The 18,838-nt window shown below is 39.0% G+C and overlaps 1 protein-coding gene across 15 annotated transcripts in view; it reads right to left on the minus strand.

Annotated features, from left to right (window-relative positions):
* Window positions 1-18,838, minus strand: part of PKP4 (plakophilin 4) — a 244,100-nt gene that overhangs the window by 101,439 nt on the left and 123,823 nt on the right. For 14 of the 15 annotated variants that reach the window (XM_058715192.1, XM_058715191.1, XM_058715194.1 and 11 more), the window contains one exon: window positions 4,116-4,228. The exons of the other annotated variant lie outside the window; for it this stretch is intronic. In XM_058715192.1, the coding sequence (XP_058571175.1) occupies window positions 4,116-4,228 (113 nt within the window). The remainder of the gene's footprint in view (window positions 1-4,115; window positions 4,229-18,838) is intronic. 15 annotated transcript variants of the gene reach the window in all.

Genomic DNA, 18,838 nt, shown 5'->3' on the forward strand with positions numbered 1-18,838 from the left:
CCATCAGGTCTTTTTAGGACACATCCTAGACACAGGAGCCTCTTGGTGCTCTAGTATAACCACAGTGTGGAATCCTATATACCTCTGTGCACGTTTTCCCCCTTCCTCTGGTCAAACCAGCTTCCCTTTCTGCAGGATCCATTCACTTACCCCAAAGTCACCGACCGAACCCAGTGACATGCCACACACCACACTAGGCACTGAGATCTAGACACAAAGCACCAAAATCACAGAGAGTAAATATTATAAAATGTATTTTTACTAACAGATTAGCTAACTAATTAGGAATAGGCTAATTCAACTATATAATCTTAAAATTATTTAATACTTTAAAAATTGAAGTGCAGAAAACGATCTAATAGCCATGAACATATCCACCCCCTTATTTAATGTATGTTAATATTATGTCATTTTGCTGTAGATGGCAATTTATTTTATTTTTTTAATGTTCATTTATTTTTGAAGGAGAGAGAGACATAGTGAGAGCAGGGGAGGGGCAGAGAGAGAGGGAGACAGAGAAGCTGAAGCAGGCTCCGGGCTCTGAGCTGTCAGCACAGAGCCCGATGCAGGGTTTGAACTCATGAACTGCAAGATCATGACCTGAGCCGAAGGCAGATGCTTAACCGACTGAGCCATCCAGGCGCCCCTATAGATGGCAATTTTAAATAACATGTTACAGATTTGGCTAAAGCCTAATTTCTGATAGCTTCTTCCTCCCTTCTTTCTGAGAAATACCACTATCTTAAATTGGTGTCATTCCAAAATACTTTTTATACTTCTACTACACATGCATACATACATAAACAATACCAAATACTGTTTAAATATTTCATAGTACTGTTGCATATATTTTTTTAAATGTTCATAATGATATACTCTTACATCTATTCTTTTGCAATTTGTGGTTTTCACTCAGGAGTCTGTTTTACAAAGATGTCCATGTTGATACATGTAAACCAATTATTTTATTTTAACTGTTCTGGCATTTACTCATCCACAGTTTATTTTCCATTTCCATCCTGATGGATAATTATATTCTTTCTCATATTTCACTTTTGCAAACAATGCTCTAAATGCACATCCTTATACCTGTTGTCCTATGCACACTATCAAACTCTCTCCAATGATAGCATATTCTTGAAGTTGTAAATTGTACTCTTCCGCCAGTTGATTCTCACTCACTGTTGAGGTTTTTTTTGACTCAAGTTTTAGAATATCTGGCTGTGAGCTCATCTTTAGTGATGTCAATTTCTCGGCTGGGGATTCCTGAACAATGCGAAGAATTACACTTGGACTCCAAACCCACATGTGGTAAAAGCTTGGAGTCTGCGATGGGAAATGGTCATAGGTTGCTTAATGCAGCTATCTTAAGGTCACATGTACCACCTTCAAATTATACCAGGCCTCGTTCTTGGGTCCCTGCATGGGTATTAAATCCAAGACTCTAGTGCTTTTACATGGAAGTGGGGTGGGGTTTGACTGTCCCTAGGTCTCCTGTACAGACAGCTCAACTGCTTCTGGCTCTGGCTTTCAGTTTATTTCTAGGACCTGGGGATTTTCCTTTCTATTTTGCCATTTCCTCTAGGTATTGACTTGCTTATTGATGTATCAAGTATTTCTAGGGGTTTATCAAGAGAAATTCTATGTTAGTTTAATTAGCTACATTGCCAGAATAAAAGCCCTAAATGAATTCATTAAATGTTGAATTAAATTTTGTTAGTATCAAATTATGTATTTTAAAATCTGTTGGCCTGAAAACTAAAAGGCAACCAACGGAATGGGAAAAGATATTTGCAAATGACATATCGGACAAAGGGCTAGTATCCAAAATCTATAAAGAGCTCATCAAACTCCACACCTGAAAAACAAATAACCCAGTGAAGAAATGGGCAGAAAACATGAATAGACACTTCTCTAAAGAAGACATCTGGATGGCCAACAGGCACATGAAAAGATGTTCAACGTCGCTCCTTATCAGGGAAATACAAATCAAAACCACACTCAGATATCACCTCACGCCAGTCAGAGTGGCCAAAATGAACAAATCAGGAGACTATAGATGCTGGAGAGGATGTGGAGAAACGGGAACCCTCTTGCACTGTTGGTGGAATGCAAATTGGTGCAGCCGCTCTGGAAAGCAGTGTGGAGGTTCCTCAGAAAATTAAAAATAGACCTACCCTATGACCCAGCAATAGCACTGCTAGGAATTTATCCAAGGGATACAGGAGTACTGATGCATAGGGGCACTTGTACCCCAATGTTTATAGCAGCACTCTCAACAATAGCCAAATTATGGAAAGAGCCTAAATGTCCATCAACTGATGAATGGATAAAGAAATTGTGGTTTATATACACAATGGAATACTACGTGGCAATGAGAAAAAATGAAATATGGCCTTTTGTAGCAACGTGGATGGAACTGGAGAGGGTGATGCTAAGTGAAATAAGCCATACAGAGAAAGACAGATACCATATGGTTTCACTCTTATGTGGATCCTGAGAAATGTAACAGAAACCCATGGGGGAGGGGAAGGAAAAAAAAAAAAAAAAAAAAAAAGAGGTTAGAGTGGGAGAGAGCCAAAGCATAAGAGACTCTTAAAAACTGAGAACAAACTGAGGGTTGATGGGGGGTGGGAGGGAGGGCAGGGTGGGTGATGGGTATTGAGGAGGGCACCTTTTGGGATGAGCACTGGGTGTTGTATGGAAACCAATTTGACAGCAAATTTCATATATTTAAAAAAAAAAAAAAAGAAACCAATTTGACAATAAACTTCATATACTGAAAAAAAAAATAAAATAAAATCTGTTGGCCTGTACATTTTGGAAACATACAATACTGTATTACTGAGGTTGTGAATTGCTCATTTTGGTGCTAAAGATACAGATGGCTTTTTAAAAATACTGAATAGAGTCAAAATTAATTTTTCACAATTTTAACTTCTTTGATAAATTATTTCATTGAGTACCACAAAGCCAGAGTTAGAAATATTTGATTTACATTTTTATACCTTGCTTATAATTTCCCTTCCTATAAAAATAACTGTCTGGATAACTAAAATATGAACACATAATTTTATATTTGTATTTTAAAATTTTTATTAATCTTATTTGTATGCTTTATGTCTTACTAAACATACCAATATACACAAACGTTAAGGGTCAGCGATGAAAAAATTCACAAGCACACAATTTATCAGCTTAATGTTTTTTAAATCCATAGCAACAATTAGCCTGAAAGGAGAAACAACAGGCAGTACTCTTTCACCAAGAAGGATTTCTTGGCCATGAGTAATAGAAGATACTGAAAAGTAGAACAATGATGATGTTAGAAATAACTTAAGAGACAAGTTACTGTGGGTACATTCCTATGCAAGAGTAAACAAAGCAAGCTTAAAAATGTAAGTAATAGAAGTTATTTTATGGTAGGCTGTACTAGAATATGTAATTAACAAGACGGAAATCCACAAATAGGATAAGTAGTGATTTCACCACTTCATTCTTGTAGCAATAATTTTATAGTAATGATGTTTTTACATAGCTTAAGAGGCTATTTAAACAGAAAACAGTAATTCTGATTAAACATGCTTTTTTTCCAGCAATAAACTGGTTTTGAATTTATTATGTGAATACACTAAATTATTTCATACGGTAATTATTTTTTATAGCAGTTTTACAGAGTTGTAGAAAACCTCAAGGTCAACTGGAGACATTTTTAAAAGCTACTTAAATGTTATCCTTTAGAAATATTTCTTATTTGAAAAAAATCAATGCCAGGCTTTCAAAGCCAATTAGCTTTACCAAGTAATTAGTAATTAACTGTGCAAACATGCATTAACTGTATCTACATATGAGAACTCAAATTTCTAAAGGCAGCATACTAGCTTTTGCTACAGAAACTTACCAATGCCACATAAAACACTTCAAGCACAGGACTGAAGGATAATCAATATTGCAAGAGGCTTCTCAAATTAGAATAAATTGACATTTTTGGTGTCAAATTCAGAAAGGCAAGTTAACAGTGACAACACTAACAGAATCATTTGCTGCATCCAGGACAACTTAATAAGGCATGTAACTTGAAGGCATGTAAAAAGATAGAGCCATCAGCCCTGTACCTGGTGCTGGCGATACTCGGGGATTCTGCTCCAAGCCTACATCTTTCTAGCTGACTGGCAACGATCTGCCTTTCCACTTCCAGTTCTCGGGTGAGTCGTTGAAACTGAAGCTCCTGTGATTCAAGGAAATAATAAAAGGTATATAAGGTGCCAAGACAGATATGTGAATTAATGTGTGTCACAGGAAACATAGGAACATATCCATAACAGAGCACTGTATACAGTGTGGCTTTGTGAAATTAAGAGTTTTGGATGGAATTGTGGGCCTAGATAACATACTGATTTGTACCTGTTTCAAATTTAAATTTTTTTTTTTTCCAACGTTTTTTATTTATTTTTGGGACAGAGAGAGACAGGGCATGAACGGGGGAGGGGCAGAGAGAGAGGGAGACACAGAATCGGAAACAGGCTCCAGGCTCCGAGCCATCAGCCCAGAGCCCGACACGGGGCTCGAACTCACGGACCGCGAGATCGTGACCTGGCTGAAGTCGGACGCTTAACCGACTGCGCCACCCAGGCGCCCCTGTACCTGTTTCAAATTTAAAGGCACTAGAATGTTAGCCTTTGTTAGGAATGGGAAACATGTGGATATTTATCTGCTTTTTTGTTCTTGTTGTTGTTAACAGTTTTAAAGGTTTATTTTGAGAGACAGCAATGGGGGAGGGGAAGAGAGACACAACCCCAAGCAGGCTCAGTGCTGTTAGCACAGAGCCCGACTCAGAACTTGAAATCACGAACCATGAGATCATGACCTGAGCGGATATCCAGAGTCGGACACTTACCGACCATAGCCACCCAGACACCCCTGGTTTGTGTGTTCTTCTAATTGAGGTTTGCAAACAGTATTTCTGTTACAGTACTATATTAAATGTAAGGTCTGCAGAGTCCATACTTGATGTATCTACATCAGGTGCCCACCTACCAACGTAAGCTCTTCAGCCTCAAGAGCAATTTTTATATCCTTCATTCTATATTGAAAAAATGTAAATTCCCATATGAGAATCACTTTTTCATGTTTGATACAGAGCCTTTTAATTGTTAGGGAAAAAAATCATTCCAATCCCACAGAAAAAAATCTTGCTATATTTATCTGCAATATAAGCAAGAAAAATTTTCTATTGTTACAAACGAATTCATGTGTCACTGTGTGAAGGGCAGAAAAAAAATGAAGCCTGAACCATAATACGGAATTTAAAACTGTATTTAGAAGTTTGGAAAGACTGTCTACAGATATTATATTATTCATTCCATGCTGCATTATGAAGGCAAGGAAGTTCTATCATAGAAGATGCTTTAATTTCATTTGTGCTTATCTCACTGTTACCTTGACAAGATTTTAATAAACAGGAAGCATGCCATGCTATAAAACATCTATAGATCAAATCAAGTATACTCCAAAGGCTTTAAGCCACAAATAACATCTCCAATAACACCTCAAGCTCCCCTGTGCCATATCTCCTTATAAGTCTACTCAAAGCAAATGCTGAACTCAAAATAGTTTAATTGGGCAATGACTGCTAGTTCAAAATACCAGGTATATGAAGCCTAAGCCTAGAAACTAATCAGAAATAAAGCCACCTTAAATATTATTTATGAAAATATGTACATATCTGTTTGCCATGCAAAAATTTAAAACAATTTAACTGAAAAATGTTAGCGCCCCGTGGATTCAGGCAATCATGCTATTACTTGACAGCCCTGGCTTTGTAAATTCTACAAACTACTCTTACTGCAATTTTTTAAAATACAGTCCCTGAACTCTTTACTGCTTTGTGATATGGAGAATACTTTTCTAATGAGCCTAGTTGGTGTGGGTATATAAGGCAGGGCCTGAATGAATAATAATAGTTGGCTCAATAATGCTATAGAACATGATCAAAGTGGGAAGATACCTATCTCTGCTCAACATTTCCTAGACCTCTGTCAGCTTAGCAACAAAAGACCTGATAGATAATAACAACATTCAGTATCAAGCTAAGATAACTGATTTTAAGGACAAATAGTATTATACTTAATCTCACACTTGGTTTTTCTTTGCCCTTAAATAACAGCACATTTCTTGTGACACACTTGCATCCTTTCAACTATTTTACTCAGTTGTTTATTATACTTCTTATCCCAGAAGATTGGTTGCTTGTATCAAGCTGGGCCAGAAAGGACCATCTGTGAATCCAAAAAATATTCCCAGAGCCATCACATTAACTTTGTGTTCTGAGTTCAGTGGCTACTAGGGATGGAGGGCTGTAGTGTTTTCTTCATTTTGGGATGGCCAAAAGTTACCAGGGTAGAAATGAAGTATGTTTCACATTACAACATAAAAAAAAAAACTTCATTCATACAAGAAAATTCCAATTCAGTGGATTTTTATCATGTTTGAGGTTGCCTATGACCTTTTGAGCATTCTTTCAAGGAAATGGTTGGGATATTTCCCACTTCAAGGCAGAAAGTTGGAAGTTACTGTCCCATCATTCCTTCCCTCAGAAGCAGAGAGGGTGACTTTGGCTCTGCCAAGAAGATGTTACACTGTGACTCAGATGCTGAAACTAAGACTTTTACTTATTTTTTAAAATTTTTTATTTATTTTTGACAGAGAGAGAGAGAGGGAGAGGGAGAAGGAGAGGGAGAGGAGAAGAATCCCAAGCAGGCTCTATGCTGTCAGCATGGAGCCTGATGCAGGGCTTGATCTCACGAACCATGAGATCATGACCTGAGCCAAAATCAAGAGTGGACACTCAACCGAGCCACCCAAGCGCCCCTGAAACTAAGATTTTGACATCAGAAAACACAAAGCTTATTTTCTCTCTCTTTCACTTTCTTGCTGCAACCTCTGCGACGGGTGTCAAGGTCAAGCTCCCAATACAGAAATGACCTCCCCCAAAACTGCTATGTTTATGCCAAGTGGCAATGTCAGTGGTTTTTTTTTTTTAAACCAATTTGTGGTACAGATCGAGACACTGTTTCTGGAAGTTAAATCTCAAGGCTTGTTCTCCAGCCCTTGCAACAAATATGGGAATTCACAAATACACGCTTAATTTAAATGCCTTTTTCTGCATAATCAGCCATGTCAGTCTGTTTTTTGCAACTAGAAATCTTGACTGAAGCACCTACAGAAACCATTTACAGTAGTCGAGTTGCTAGCTAAACCTATGTACCCATGAAGTAGCTACATTCTTCATTTAAAAGTTGGGTAATTCCTTCAACCTTCATACAGACTGAGTAATGTCCACATTATATCCCTAGTGGCCATGGACCTATAATATTGAACATCACCAGCTGCCTTTATCAAAACCATTCTGCCCAGTATTTGCTCACACTTCTCATTAGGAGGATGTCATTAAAGCCCTGAAAACAGATTATCAGGAAGCTATAAAACATGAAATTTGTAGAGGTTACCTAATACCTGTGAATATTTACAAGCAAAAATATATGCCTTGTTGCAAAAGTATTCATATTACCCCTACAGAATATAAATCGAACACCCATAAGGGACTGCCACCAAGATGGGTGAGCAGGCTATAAATATTTGACAGTTCTGTCTCTACCAACTTCTTAGACTGCCTGATGAGGAAGTTATTATTACAGTCATATAAAAATACATTTGATCATTTCTAAAATAACACTCATTAATATGATTACACAGAGATACCACCTACAAATTAAAAATTTTGTATTTTATCCTCTAAACTGACATTGTGGAGGGTAACACTTAAATCAGTATCCAAAACTGGGCATCTGAATTATAAGGGGACCCTATATTTGTTCTCCTTTGAGAAGACAAGGAAAGCAATGTTAAAAGCATTTGCCAATGATTTAGCATATGACAATTTCCTCTTAAATTCTGGCAAACAAGACCATAAACAAACCCAGAAAGTCAAGGCTACTAATCTGCTATAAAATGGAGTCTACATGTGTTTGAAACCTTTTCTTTATGTTTACCTCCTCTCTCTCAGGTAAATACACCAATAAATATTCTCTGAGAGTGAGCCAAGGAATAGAAGAAAAACTTCATTTTCATGCTTTATATGGTGGACAGAGCTGGGCAGGAAGCCTGAGGAAGGACTTGTTGCGCGGCTGTCAGCCACTTCAGGGGTGCCTCAGTGGCAGAGAACGTCCTTGCCCAAGGGCACGCCCCTCTGGGTGGTTGCAGCCAACCACTGATTGAGGTGGGAGTATAAAGGTGGAGCCCAGATTTGCTTCAGGGCTCCCCAGGGGCTGGGCCAGCCTGCTGAGTATTTGAACTTCCCCTCTGCCCCCAAGTGTTGATCTGTAATAGATACTCTGCGCCCCAAACTCCATCTCCGTGAGAACCCGACCTGAGACAGTGTTGTTTTTTGGCCTCCTTTTATATAAAGATAGAAATTTTCTCTCACTCTTAATTTTTAAATTCTGTGAGACACTTTGTACAGAAAAAGTATAAATAATAACAGTGAAATCTGGAGAACCCGACCCAGCTGTAGCAAATCTTAATGTTTTACTACATTTCCTTCAGGTTTTTTGATAAATAAAATATTACAGATACATTGAAATCCTGGTTTCTTTCTCATGGATCCTATTTCTCTCCCTCCTTTCCTCCCTCTTCAGAAAAAACCACTCACCTGAATTTGGTGTTTAATAATCACGCGACCAATTTATATTCCAGTCAGCAGTGTATGAGTTTCTACACATTCTCTCTCCCGGGCATCAGTTTGCATTTGGGGGCTTAAATCCCCCCCCTCCCTTTTTGATAATCTGATAAATATGGGCAGCTACTTTGCATGTGTTTTAATTTGTATTTCCCCCCATTAACCAACATCTTTGCATATGTTTATTGGCCATTCAGATTTGGAAAACCATAGGCATCATGAATTCTCAGGGGGGAGAATTTTCCCTACTTCCAATACCCACGCTCGTCCTCTTGTGTGGGACAGGTGTCTTATTACCCGCCTACTAAGGTAGTTTGGTCAAGTTTTGGCTCTGGGCAAGGGACTTCCCATTTGACTCCCCACCTTAAGGATCCCTCATTTGACAAGTAGCTTGTAGCTGTCAAGTGACATGCTGAAGATCATCTAGGTTTGGCAAGTACCTTCAAGGTGAAAGCCAGTTTTACTTACTACTTACTTAGCTTAAGATTCCCACTTTCATTTTAGTTTTGGTTTCTGTGGATTCTTTACTTCCCTTCCAGCTTAGTCCTGCTTTTACAAAAAACAATGTGAATATTTTACTCAGCTTATCTTAGTTTCCTTCAGGGAAAAGACTGGTTAGGGTAAGCCAGGAATGAAGAGTCTTAACAGATTTTTCATATTTTCTCTTAATTTCTCTCAGTTATATTCAGGGGAAATTTCTTAGTATTACTTTCAATTCGCTATTTCTCTATGTGCCCTGTTAAGGGTTTATCTCATCTATTTTAATGACAATATTTTCCATTGCTGAAACTTCTACTTGGTTCTTTATCACACCCACCTGTTCCTGCTGCTCACTGAGAGTGAAATCTTTCTCCCTTCTTATTTAGGTTTACCTTTCTTTACCTAAACTCCCAGGCACTTCGGTCCTAAATTGGTGATTCGGTGTTCCTTTCAAAGGGAAACACTACAGATCCTGCACATGTAGTCACGAGGCTATTGTCTACTTCCTCTGGTTTCCAGAAGCCCCAGGAAGCCTTCTACTCTCATCTCCTTTAATAAGCAGGAAGAGCTCCACCTTAGCTTCAAGGATTCTGGTGTTGGCACTGAAAATAGGGCATACTTTATTTTCCTGTGGCCTTTTTAAAATCCTCACTGATGGCCCGTGGTGACAGATCTCCTGACCCTTTCTAACTGTGCCCTATGGAAGCCTTACTCCAGTTTGCAAATTCTCTCCTTATAAAACTCTTATTTACTCAGAATATTCTCTGTCTCTGGGTTACTAAGAAGACTCTACAGACTGTATGTGAAATGTAGTTCTTTCCTGAAAATAGTGCTTTTGCTGACCTCTCTCTCTGGCAAACACTATACATTCTTCACAGTCCATACCTGAAGTACCCAAAAGTCTTGGCTCCTCACTACCTCTACTTACTAGCATAAATTTGTTTGTAATATTCCTCGTGGTCCTCATGCTGGTAGGATCAGTAATTACATTCCCTCTTACATTCCTGATATTAGTACGTTTTTTCCCCCCCTTAATTGATAAAAACCATGATTCCTCCAAATATGTACAAAAGCTCATTGTGCTTTCAGGCTCATGCAATCCAACTAGAGTTGCCCACTTCCATCACTACTATCTATATTTACTTCTAGTTCTTCTGATTTACTGCTTCAGGGGTACCTACAGTAGTTATTACTGCCGTGATAATGACAAGAAAGAGCAGTGGGCATCACAGCAGGCCATTAGCCATGATGCCCTCAAATTCCTGTCCCCACACTCAACTAATCTTCAATCTCTTCCAGGCTGAGTGGAGGGAGTGGCCCCTTCCTGACTATCCCTAGCCTCTCCACGCCCTCTGGCCTCCTCCGGGATTTGCTTTTTTCCTGACTCTGAAGAGTTTCCTCTCAGTTTAATGTTCAAATCTTTCTCATTGGAAAGCACCTACTTGGTCTCAGGACTCCTTAATCTTTGTCTCCTTCCCTTTGACCTATACTACCTTTTTGGTAAATATTTTTCTTTAAGTTGACTTGTTTTTTATTTTTATTTTAAATTTTTTTTAATGTTTTATTTATTTTTGACAGAGAGAGAGAGAGAGAGAGAGAGAGAGAGAGAGAGAGAGAGAATGAGCGGGGGAGGGGCAGAGAGAGAGGGAGACACAGAATCTGAAGCAGGCTCCAGGCTCTGAGCTGTCAGCACAGAGCCCGACGCGGGGCTCGAACTCACAGACCGCGAGATCATGACCTGAGCTGAAGTCAGACGCTCAACCGACTGAGCCACCCAGGCGCCCCTAAGTTGACTTGTTTTTTAAAACACAGTATCTCAGACATTAAAATAATTAAAATCCTGGTTTCTAATGCTTTTTACAATTCTAATATAAACTCAAGTACATAGTAATTTTTAAAGATGTTCATCTGTGTACTAAAAATCATTTCACATCAGCAGAGCACGTGGAACACAGCAGGAGTCAACATGTCTTTCCATGCCTATAAATCTCAGCAGGAAAGTACTGAGTACTGGTTATGCTGAAGGAAAAAAAAACCTGATAAATGGTTATTATGTGATGCAATCAGTGGTTAAGCAAGAAAGCATTTTTATTTCAATCATTTTTGCTTAAAAACCTTCCCCCAAAATGTATATTTCTGTCTCAGTGTGCTGAAAGAGTTTTATATCACTAAGAGACCAATTATCACCAAATAATAATATGTTAAAATTTTAAAGTACAGAAATTTGTGCTGGATATGTCCTGCTCTCAGGATATACATACTATAGCATTTTTTTTCCCTCATGTTCAAAATATGAACAAATTATGGTCATGATCATATCTTTGGGGGTCTTCAGCCAGGCCTAGGGATCCATTTTAAAAGTGATTACTTAAGAGCAAATAAGAAATCCTCAAAAACATCCTAAATGCCATTCTTTAATCTAGGCTGGTACTAAACCAAAGCAGCCATATTGTCAAATGGTTCTTTAACTTCTCAGCCTCAAAATAACCAGTCAGTAATGTAAAGGAGATTAAATGTCCTGACTTCCTATCATGGTTAAATAACTGACAGGGGTGCCTGGGTGGCTCAGTCAATTGAGCGTCAACTCTTGGTTTCTGCTCAGGTCATGATATCACGGTTCGTGAGATGGAGCCCCAAGTTAGGCTCTGCACTGACAGGGTGGAGGCTGCTTGGGACTCTCTTTCTTTCTCTGCCCCTCCTGGATTTGTGCATGTGCACACGTGCGTGCTCTCTCTCTCAAAATAAATCAATAAACATTAAAAAAAACCCCAACCTTACAAATCATTATTAGGTCTCCTTGGCAATCCCTAAACCATCCATAATTAATTGTAGAAGTGCCAGGCATATCATGGCCATCTCTTCTGTACTGGCTAGTTCCCTTTGTCAAAAGGAAATTCAAAATTAAAAAGATTTAAACAACTAACACTGACTTTCTCAAACTGTGTTCTGAGAACATCAGTGTCCCACGAAATATGCCCTGAAAGGAAGAGGTTCCAGGTCAACTAGATTTGGGAAATGCTGCCCAGAAGATTCCAATTCTTGGGGATTCACGGCAACACTTAGATTTTAAAAGATCTAAGATGTCTACTGATAGGAAATCAGCTTACCTTTGTAAAACCTAGCAACTTTGATTTACTGAGACTAAGCACACTTTTTCAAGGAACAACTATTAACATCTCAAGAAACAATATTGTCTTGCAAAACACAACTTAGGCAATACTGAAAAATAAAGCTCATTTATTGTATTTAGGGATGGTTTAAGAAAGGGGTATTTAACCTGTATTCTACATTAGCAACATATACAGGAAAACAACATTTTAATTACTTTTGTCCAGAAAGAATATTTACAAAAGGCAGGGCACCACAAAGGGTTAACCTTCAAATGGAAACTGTTGACCTCCTCCCGCTCTGAAGATAAGAAGGGTATGAATGATTAGGGCACCTCTGCAGGGCTAGCCGCCCTACACTATATAGCCACAGCTTCTTGCATTTAGATATTGTTTGAGATAAAAGGAAAATACAAGATACAATTACCAGCCTGATTTTTTGTTATACTAGCTAACATTCCAAGGATGAGCAATGTTAAGATCTTATTGTTTTATCCTCCTATCAAACCACACAGGATTATATCAGCTTCTAGCTTTGATCTCTTAGCTTTCAGTTTTAATGAAGCAGAGAGAAAGCAGGGGAAGTTTACCAGATGCTCTAAATTTTTATTCTAAAGCTCAGGCTCTTATCTGTAACTCTGTCACCAAAGCTCCTTTATTAGAAGTAAAAATAAAGGGAGAAAGGTATTCAATACAACGTACGAGGAAAGCGTTTTGCCTAGAACCAGATGCAGATGACAACATCAAGGTAAACAGGTAAAAGTCCAAGCATTTTTATAGTACCACTGATTGATTTTAAAAAACTGTCCCCTTAATGGTAACTCCTTGCCAGTGATTCTTCTTCAGTCTCTCACCTGGCAATCTGACCAGAACACAGGTCCATCCACACCTGTGATATACAAATTATCTCTAAACAGATCCAATGTTTGGCTAAGTGGCTGTACCAGCAGACACATCCTCCACCCTGCTACACCTCCCCCTTTCTCCTGTGTTTACTATTTCTCCACTGCCATGGTTTTCAAAGTGTTTGCCCTGAATCAGCAGCATTAGCGTCAACACTACCTGGAAACTTCTTTGAATCAGAAGGGGTGGAGTCCAGCCACCTGTGCTTGAACAAGTCCTCCAGGAGATTCTTGTGCATGCAGAAGTTCAAGGACTAGCATGCTAATGAAGTCACCCTTCCCTTCTCACCCAGGCTCAAACCGCAAGTGTTTTCACCATTTCCCTCCTTTCTCTTACTCCCCACACCTCTCATGGTAAATGCTTTCCGAAATCGGTTGCTCTAGCTCTCTAACATGGACTGAATCCATTCCCTTCCTCACCATTCCTGCCATTTCCCCTAATTCAGGCTCACATTAACTTTGGACTACTGCAGTACCCCTCCCTCAGTCTTTCCCCACCGGGGTGGTCAGGGACCTTGCCTCTGCTTTCACGTTTCTTCCAGCCATGTCTGTCAAAGGCACAATTCTAGTCAATAATTTCTATCCTATACTGGCGGCTCTCTGGGCTGCAGAGTCTCTGCTAAGTGCTGTAAATGCACTACTTGGTTAACTCCCCCAATCAACCAGCAAGGAAGTCAGGGTTACCCTCACTCCATACAGGGATGACTTGCCTAAGGTAATTCAAAGCCAGGATTTGAAATCACATCAGCCTGACTCTGCGTAGTGCTGCTAACCATTGTGCACCATGCCCTTCCCACCCCATCCACAATAGAACTTATGAAGTCAGCTCAGCTGTTTTTTAAGACCCAAGGTAGTGTGTGTGCCTCCCCAAATACCTTTTCTTGGTTTCCTGTCACTCTCCTTCAGGCACCTAAACTGAACTATTTATGGTTTTCTATGCACACCACTCAAAGCTTTTTCTCATGTTGTTCCATCCACCTGAAATATTACCTTTCCATGAACACCTACAGTCCTTTATCTAGCCCTTGGGCAAAGAGCTTGGCCCACTACATGTACTCAATACTAAGCTGGACTCTATTTCATTAATCTCAGCATCCTTCTAGCTCCCTGCAAAAGCAAAACAATAAAACCCTGCTAATTCATTCAGGGTGAATTTTATGTAGCATATTTTATTTGTATGTTATAATTGATTGCATAAACTTTTTTTTTTTTTAATTTTTTTTTTCAACGTTTTATTTTTTTTATTTTTTTTATTTTTTTAAATTTTTTTTTTTTCCCAACGGTTTTTATTTATTTTTGGGACAGAGAGAGACAGAGCATGAACGGGGGAGGGGCAGAGAGAGAGGGAGACACAGAATCGGAAACAGGCTCCAGGCTCTGAGCCATCAGCCCAGAGCCTGATGCGGGGCTCGAACTCACGGACCGCGAGATCGTGACCTGGCTGAAGTCGGACGCTTAACCGACTACGCCACCCAGGCGCCCCGATTGCATAAACTTTTAAACTGATTCCTGAGTATTTGTACCAGAGAAAGGCATAATATATTATGGCTGGTCCTTTTTTAAGGTCTTAAAACATTTCAGATGTAATAATGATCATATCCTTGCAATGCAGGTAATCAATGGTGCAAATTAATGTTCTACTTTTATTTAATTTTTTTTTTTTAAGGTTTATTTATTTTTGAGACAGAGAGAGACAGAGCATGAACGGGGGAGGGTCAGAGAGAGGGAGACACAGAATCTGAAACAGGCTCCAGGCTCTGAGCTGTCAGCACAGAGCCCGACGCGGGGCTCGAACTCAGAGACTGCGAGATCATGACCTGAGCCGAAGTCGGCCGCTTAACCGACTGAGCCACCCAGGCGCCCCGTTCTACTTTTATTTAAAGTCAAAGGGAGATGCGGAGGCAGACCTGGGACTAGAATCTCGTTTCCCACAATTTTGTTGATTGCTCTGTTAACAAATTAGTTCTATCAGGAATTTCCTATTATTCATGGTGACATGGGTAAAATAAGGTTTTATTTTTTAAAACAATGTGTGCATAATTTCAGTGACACGGTGGTTTATAGCCATTAATATGACTTACTCCATGCCACTGCTTACCTCCTCCCCCACAATTACTTATACCTGGTTTTTGGAAAGAAAGAAAGAGAGAAAGTGGGGGAAGGGCAGAGAGAGAATTCCCAAGAAGTCTCCTCGCTGTCAGCACAGAGCCCGGTGTGGGGTTGGAACTCACCAACAGTGAGATCGTGACCTGAGCCGAAGTTGGCCACTTAACCCACTGGGCCATCCGGGAGCCCCTACTTACACCTGTTTCCACCTGCTGAATTCTCTGATCTCTCAGGCTTCATGCTCTGCCTCAGAGAAAATGAGGAGTTTCCCAGTGGCAACATGCCATTTTAAAAATCCTGCCCACCAGTCTACTGACATTTTAAGTCATTGAACTAGCAATGCCTTGTTTTATTTTCATTTACTTCCTCCCCTAAAAAAAGGCAGAATGAATGTGTGTGTGTGTAAATAGAAATAATTCTAGTTGTCTTCTTTTAGTTGAGGTTTTACTAATGCTTAAAAATACATATACATGAAGAAGTCCTAGTAGTAAAGGAAATATGGAGGAAGGACTACAACACAGAAAATGGACACCTGAGCCAGTATCAGTTGCAGTTGTCAATAACTGCTGCTGTCGTTTCTCTAACAAGGTAGTTAGTTCTCTGGTAGAATTAAATGTCAAACTTCTCCAAAGAAGACATCCAGATGGCCAACCAACATATGAAAAAATGCTCAACATCACTCATCATCAGGGAAATATAAATCAAAACCACAATGAGATACCAACTCACACCTGTCAGAATGGCTAACGTTAACAACTCAGGCAACAACAGATGTTGGCGAGGATACGGAGAAAGAGGATCTCTTTTGCATTGTTGGTGGGAATGTAAGCTGGTGAAGCCACTCTGGAAAACAGTATGGAAGTTCCTCAAAAAACTAAAAATAGAACTACCCTACAACCCAGCAATTGCACTACTAGGCATTTATCCACGAGATACAGGTGTGCTGTTTCAAAGGCACACATGCACTCCCATGTTTATAGCAGCACTATCAACAATAGCCAAAGTATGGAAAGAGCCCAAATGTCCACTGATGGATGAATGGATAAAGAAGATGTGGTGTGTGTGTGTGTGTGTGTACACACACACACACACACACACACACACACAGGAGTATTACTCGGCAATCAAAAAGAATGAAATCTTGCCATTTGCAACTATGTGTATGGAACTGGAGGGGATTATGCTAAGCAAAATTAGAGAAAGAGAAGTATCATATGACTTCACTCATATGAGGACTTTAAGAGACAAAACAGATGAACATAAGGGAAGGGGAAGCAAAAATAATGTAAGAACAGGGAGGGGGGACAAAACAGAAGAGACTCATAAATATGGAGAACAAACTGAGGGTTATGGGAGGGGATGTGGGAGGGGGGATGGGCTAAATGGGTAAGGGGCACTAAGGAATCTACTCCTGAAATCATTGTTAAACTATATGCTAACTAATTTGGATGTAAATTTAAAAAAATAAAAAATAAGTTAAAAAGAATTAAATGTCGGGGCGCCTGGGTGGCTCAGTCGGTTAAGCCTCCGACTTTGGCTCAGGTCATGATCTCGCAGTCCGTGAGTTCGAGCCCCGTGTCGGGCTCTGTGCTGACAGCTCGGAGACTGGAGCCTGTTTCAGATTCTGTGTCTCCCTCTCTCTGACCCTCCCCCATTCATGCTCTGTCTCTCTCTGTCTCAAAAATAAATAAAGGTTTAAAAAAAAAAATTAAAAAAAAAAAGAATTAAATGTCAAAAACGTAAGGAAGTTTTTCTTTAAAATGTAATACCTTGAAAATTTTATTACTCATTACTTTAAAATTCATTAAGAAATTATGAAAAATAAGTGACTTAACAATTTATCTGGTTTTGTAGTATATAAATATTTCAAAATTAATGAGCTCAATGATGCATGTCACGTAATGTTAGATGCTTATTTGAGAGTTAATTGACTGCACAGTAGATGATGATAATGCAAATAAATCATTATTTGCTGAAATGGAAAAGTGGGAAGAATAAATGACCAATCTTCCACTTCCTCCATGTGGACTAGTTACTATAAGCATAGCATAAACCATAAAAATGGTAGCAGAAACAAAATCAAGCCCAAATTTAATCTTCCTTTCTTCAGTAGGTCTAATAAATAGCATTAGGGAATAAGTCTAATTTAAAAAATGATTAATTTAAGATTTGGTTAGTAACTTAATGAAACGTAATGGGGAAAGGAAACAAATACCAACTAGTACAGGTAGATCTTTTCTTATGACGGTCCTTTTTTAATTACTAAACTTAGTTTACAGTTGTTCTTTCTGTTTTGCAGATATTTTATGGCTACAGTGTATGGGGAATTAGTAGAACTGGAATGCACATTGATCAGTTGGGCCCTAGACAATTAAATGGTTCCTTGTGAAGGCTTGTTACCTGGCTCAAGAGGTATGAGGTGTTCAACTTTTTTTGTCTTCTGAACTTCTTAATTTTACATTTTACCTTTATGGCTTCGTTAACATTATCTTTCCTTTCTAAACCTCCAGAAATTGTCCTGGGATTCTTGAGAAATAAGGTTAAGACAATCAATGTATTATTGATAACCATAGGATATATCTAACCTACAAAGAGCACTAAAGCCTGAGGACAGAACTGGGGCATGTCTAGCAATAGGCTGAGTCCAACTTCAGTACGTCTGCATCCAAACTCCCACCCACTGAAGTCTTCAGGTCCACTGTGTGCCACTCTGTGTTGTTCCATAACGTCTGTCTGTCTCTGCCTCTCCTGCTTTCTCCTCTGACATCCTGCTCCTTCCACCGGTTAGCTATCTATAAGAGCAATTTTCATTTCCTCTTTGTTACTCTTAGTAGTTGTATTTCCTCCACTTATCTAAAAGAGCAGACAGTATGCTGTTGCTTTTTACTTGTGTGATCTATATGACTTTTATTAGAAAAAAAGGAAAAACAAAAGATAAAAAAGAGACATTTTTAGAAAAACAAAAGTGTCAGGTTTGAACATGCTATTTTTATTGTCCAGATTAATACATCTGTCTGAAAGAATCTCTATTTTAATTTTTAAAATATTTTTAAGTAGGCTCCACGCCCAATGTAGGGCTTGAACTCATGACTCCAAGATCAAGAGCCACATGCTCTACCCACTGAGCCAGCCAGGTGCACTGAAAAGAATCTATAAATTACATTTAGAATTCTTTTTCTCTTACATATAATATATATTCATCAAGAAATATATCTGCTTATGTTTAGAACAGGTACAATCTGATATTAAATGTCTTACTTTCTTATTTCTTGCTAAATCATAACACTGATAATAAAAGTGGGCACCAATGAATGAATGCCAACTGTGGGTCTGGCACTCTACATATATTTTCTCTAATCCTTAGTACAGGCCATGGAGTTGAGCAATCTTAGGGTGGGAGAGGAAAAATAAATGACCTGTTCAAGGTCATATAATTAGTAAGTGAAGAGCTAGGAATGGAATTCTAAATTCTTGCTCCTGCCATTACAGGAAGCTGAAAACACCGA

This window comes from Neofelis nebulosa, chromosome 2 (genome assembly GCF_028018385.1).
Source record: "Neofelis nebulosa isolate mNeoNeb1 chromosome 2, mNeoNeb1.pri, whole genome shotgun sequence".
NCBI lineage: Eukaryota > Metazoa > Chordata > Mammalia > Carnivora > Felidae > Neofelis > Neofelis nebulosa.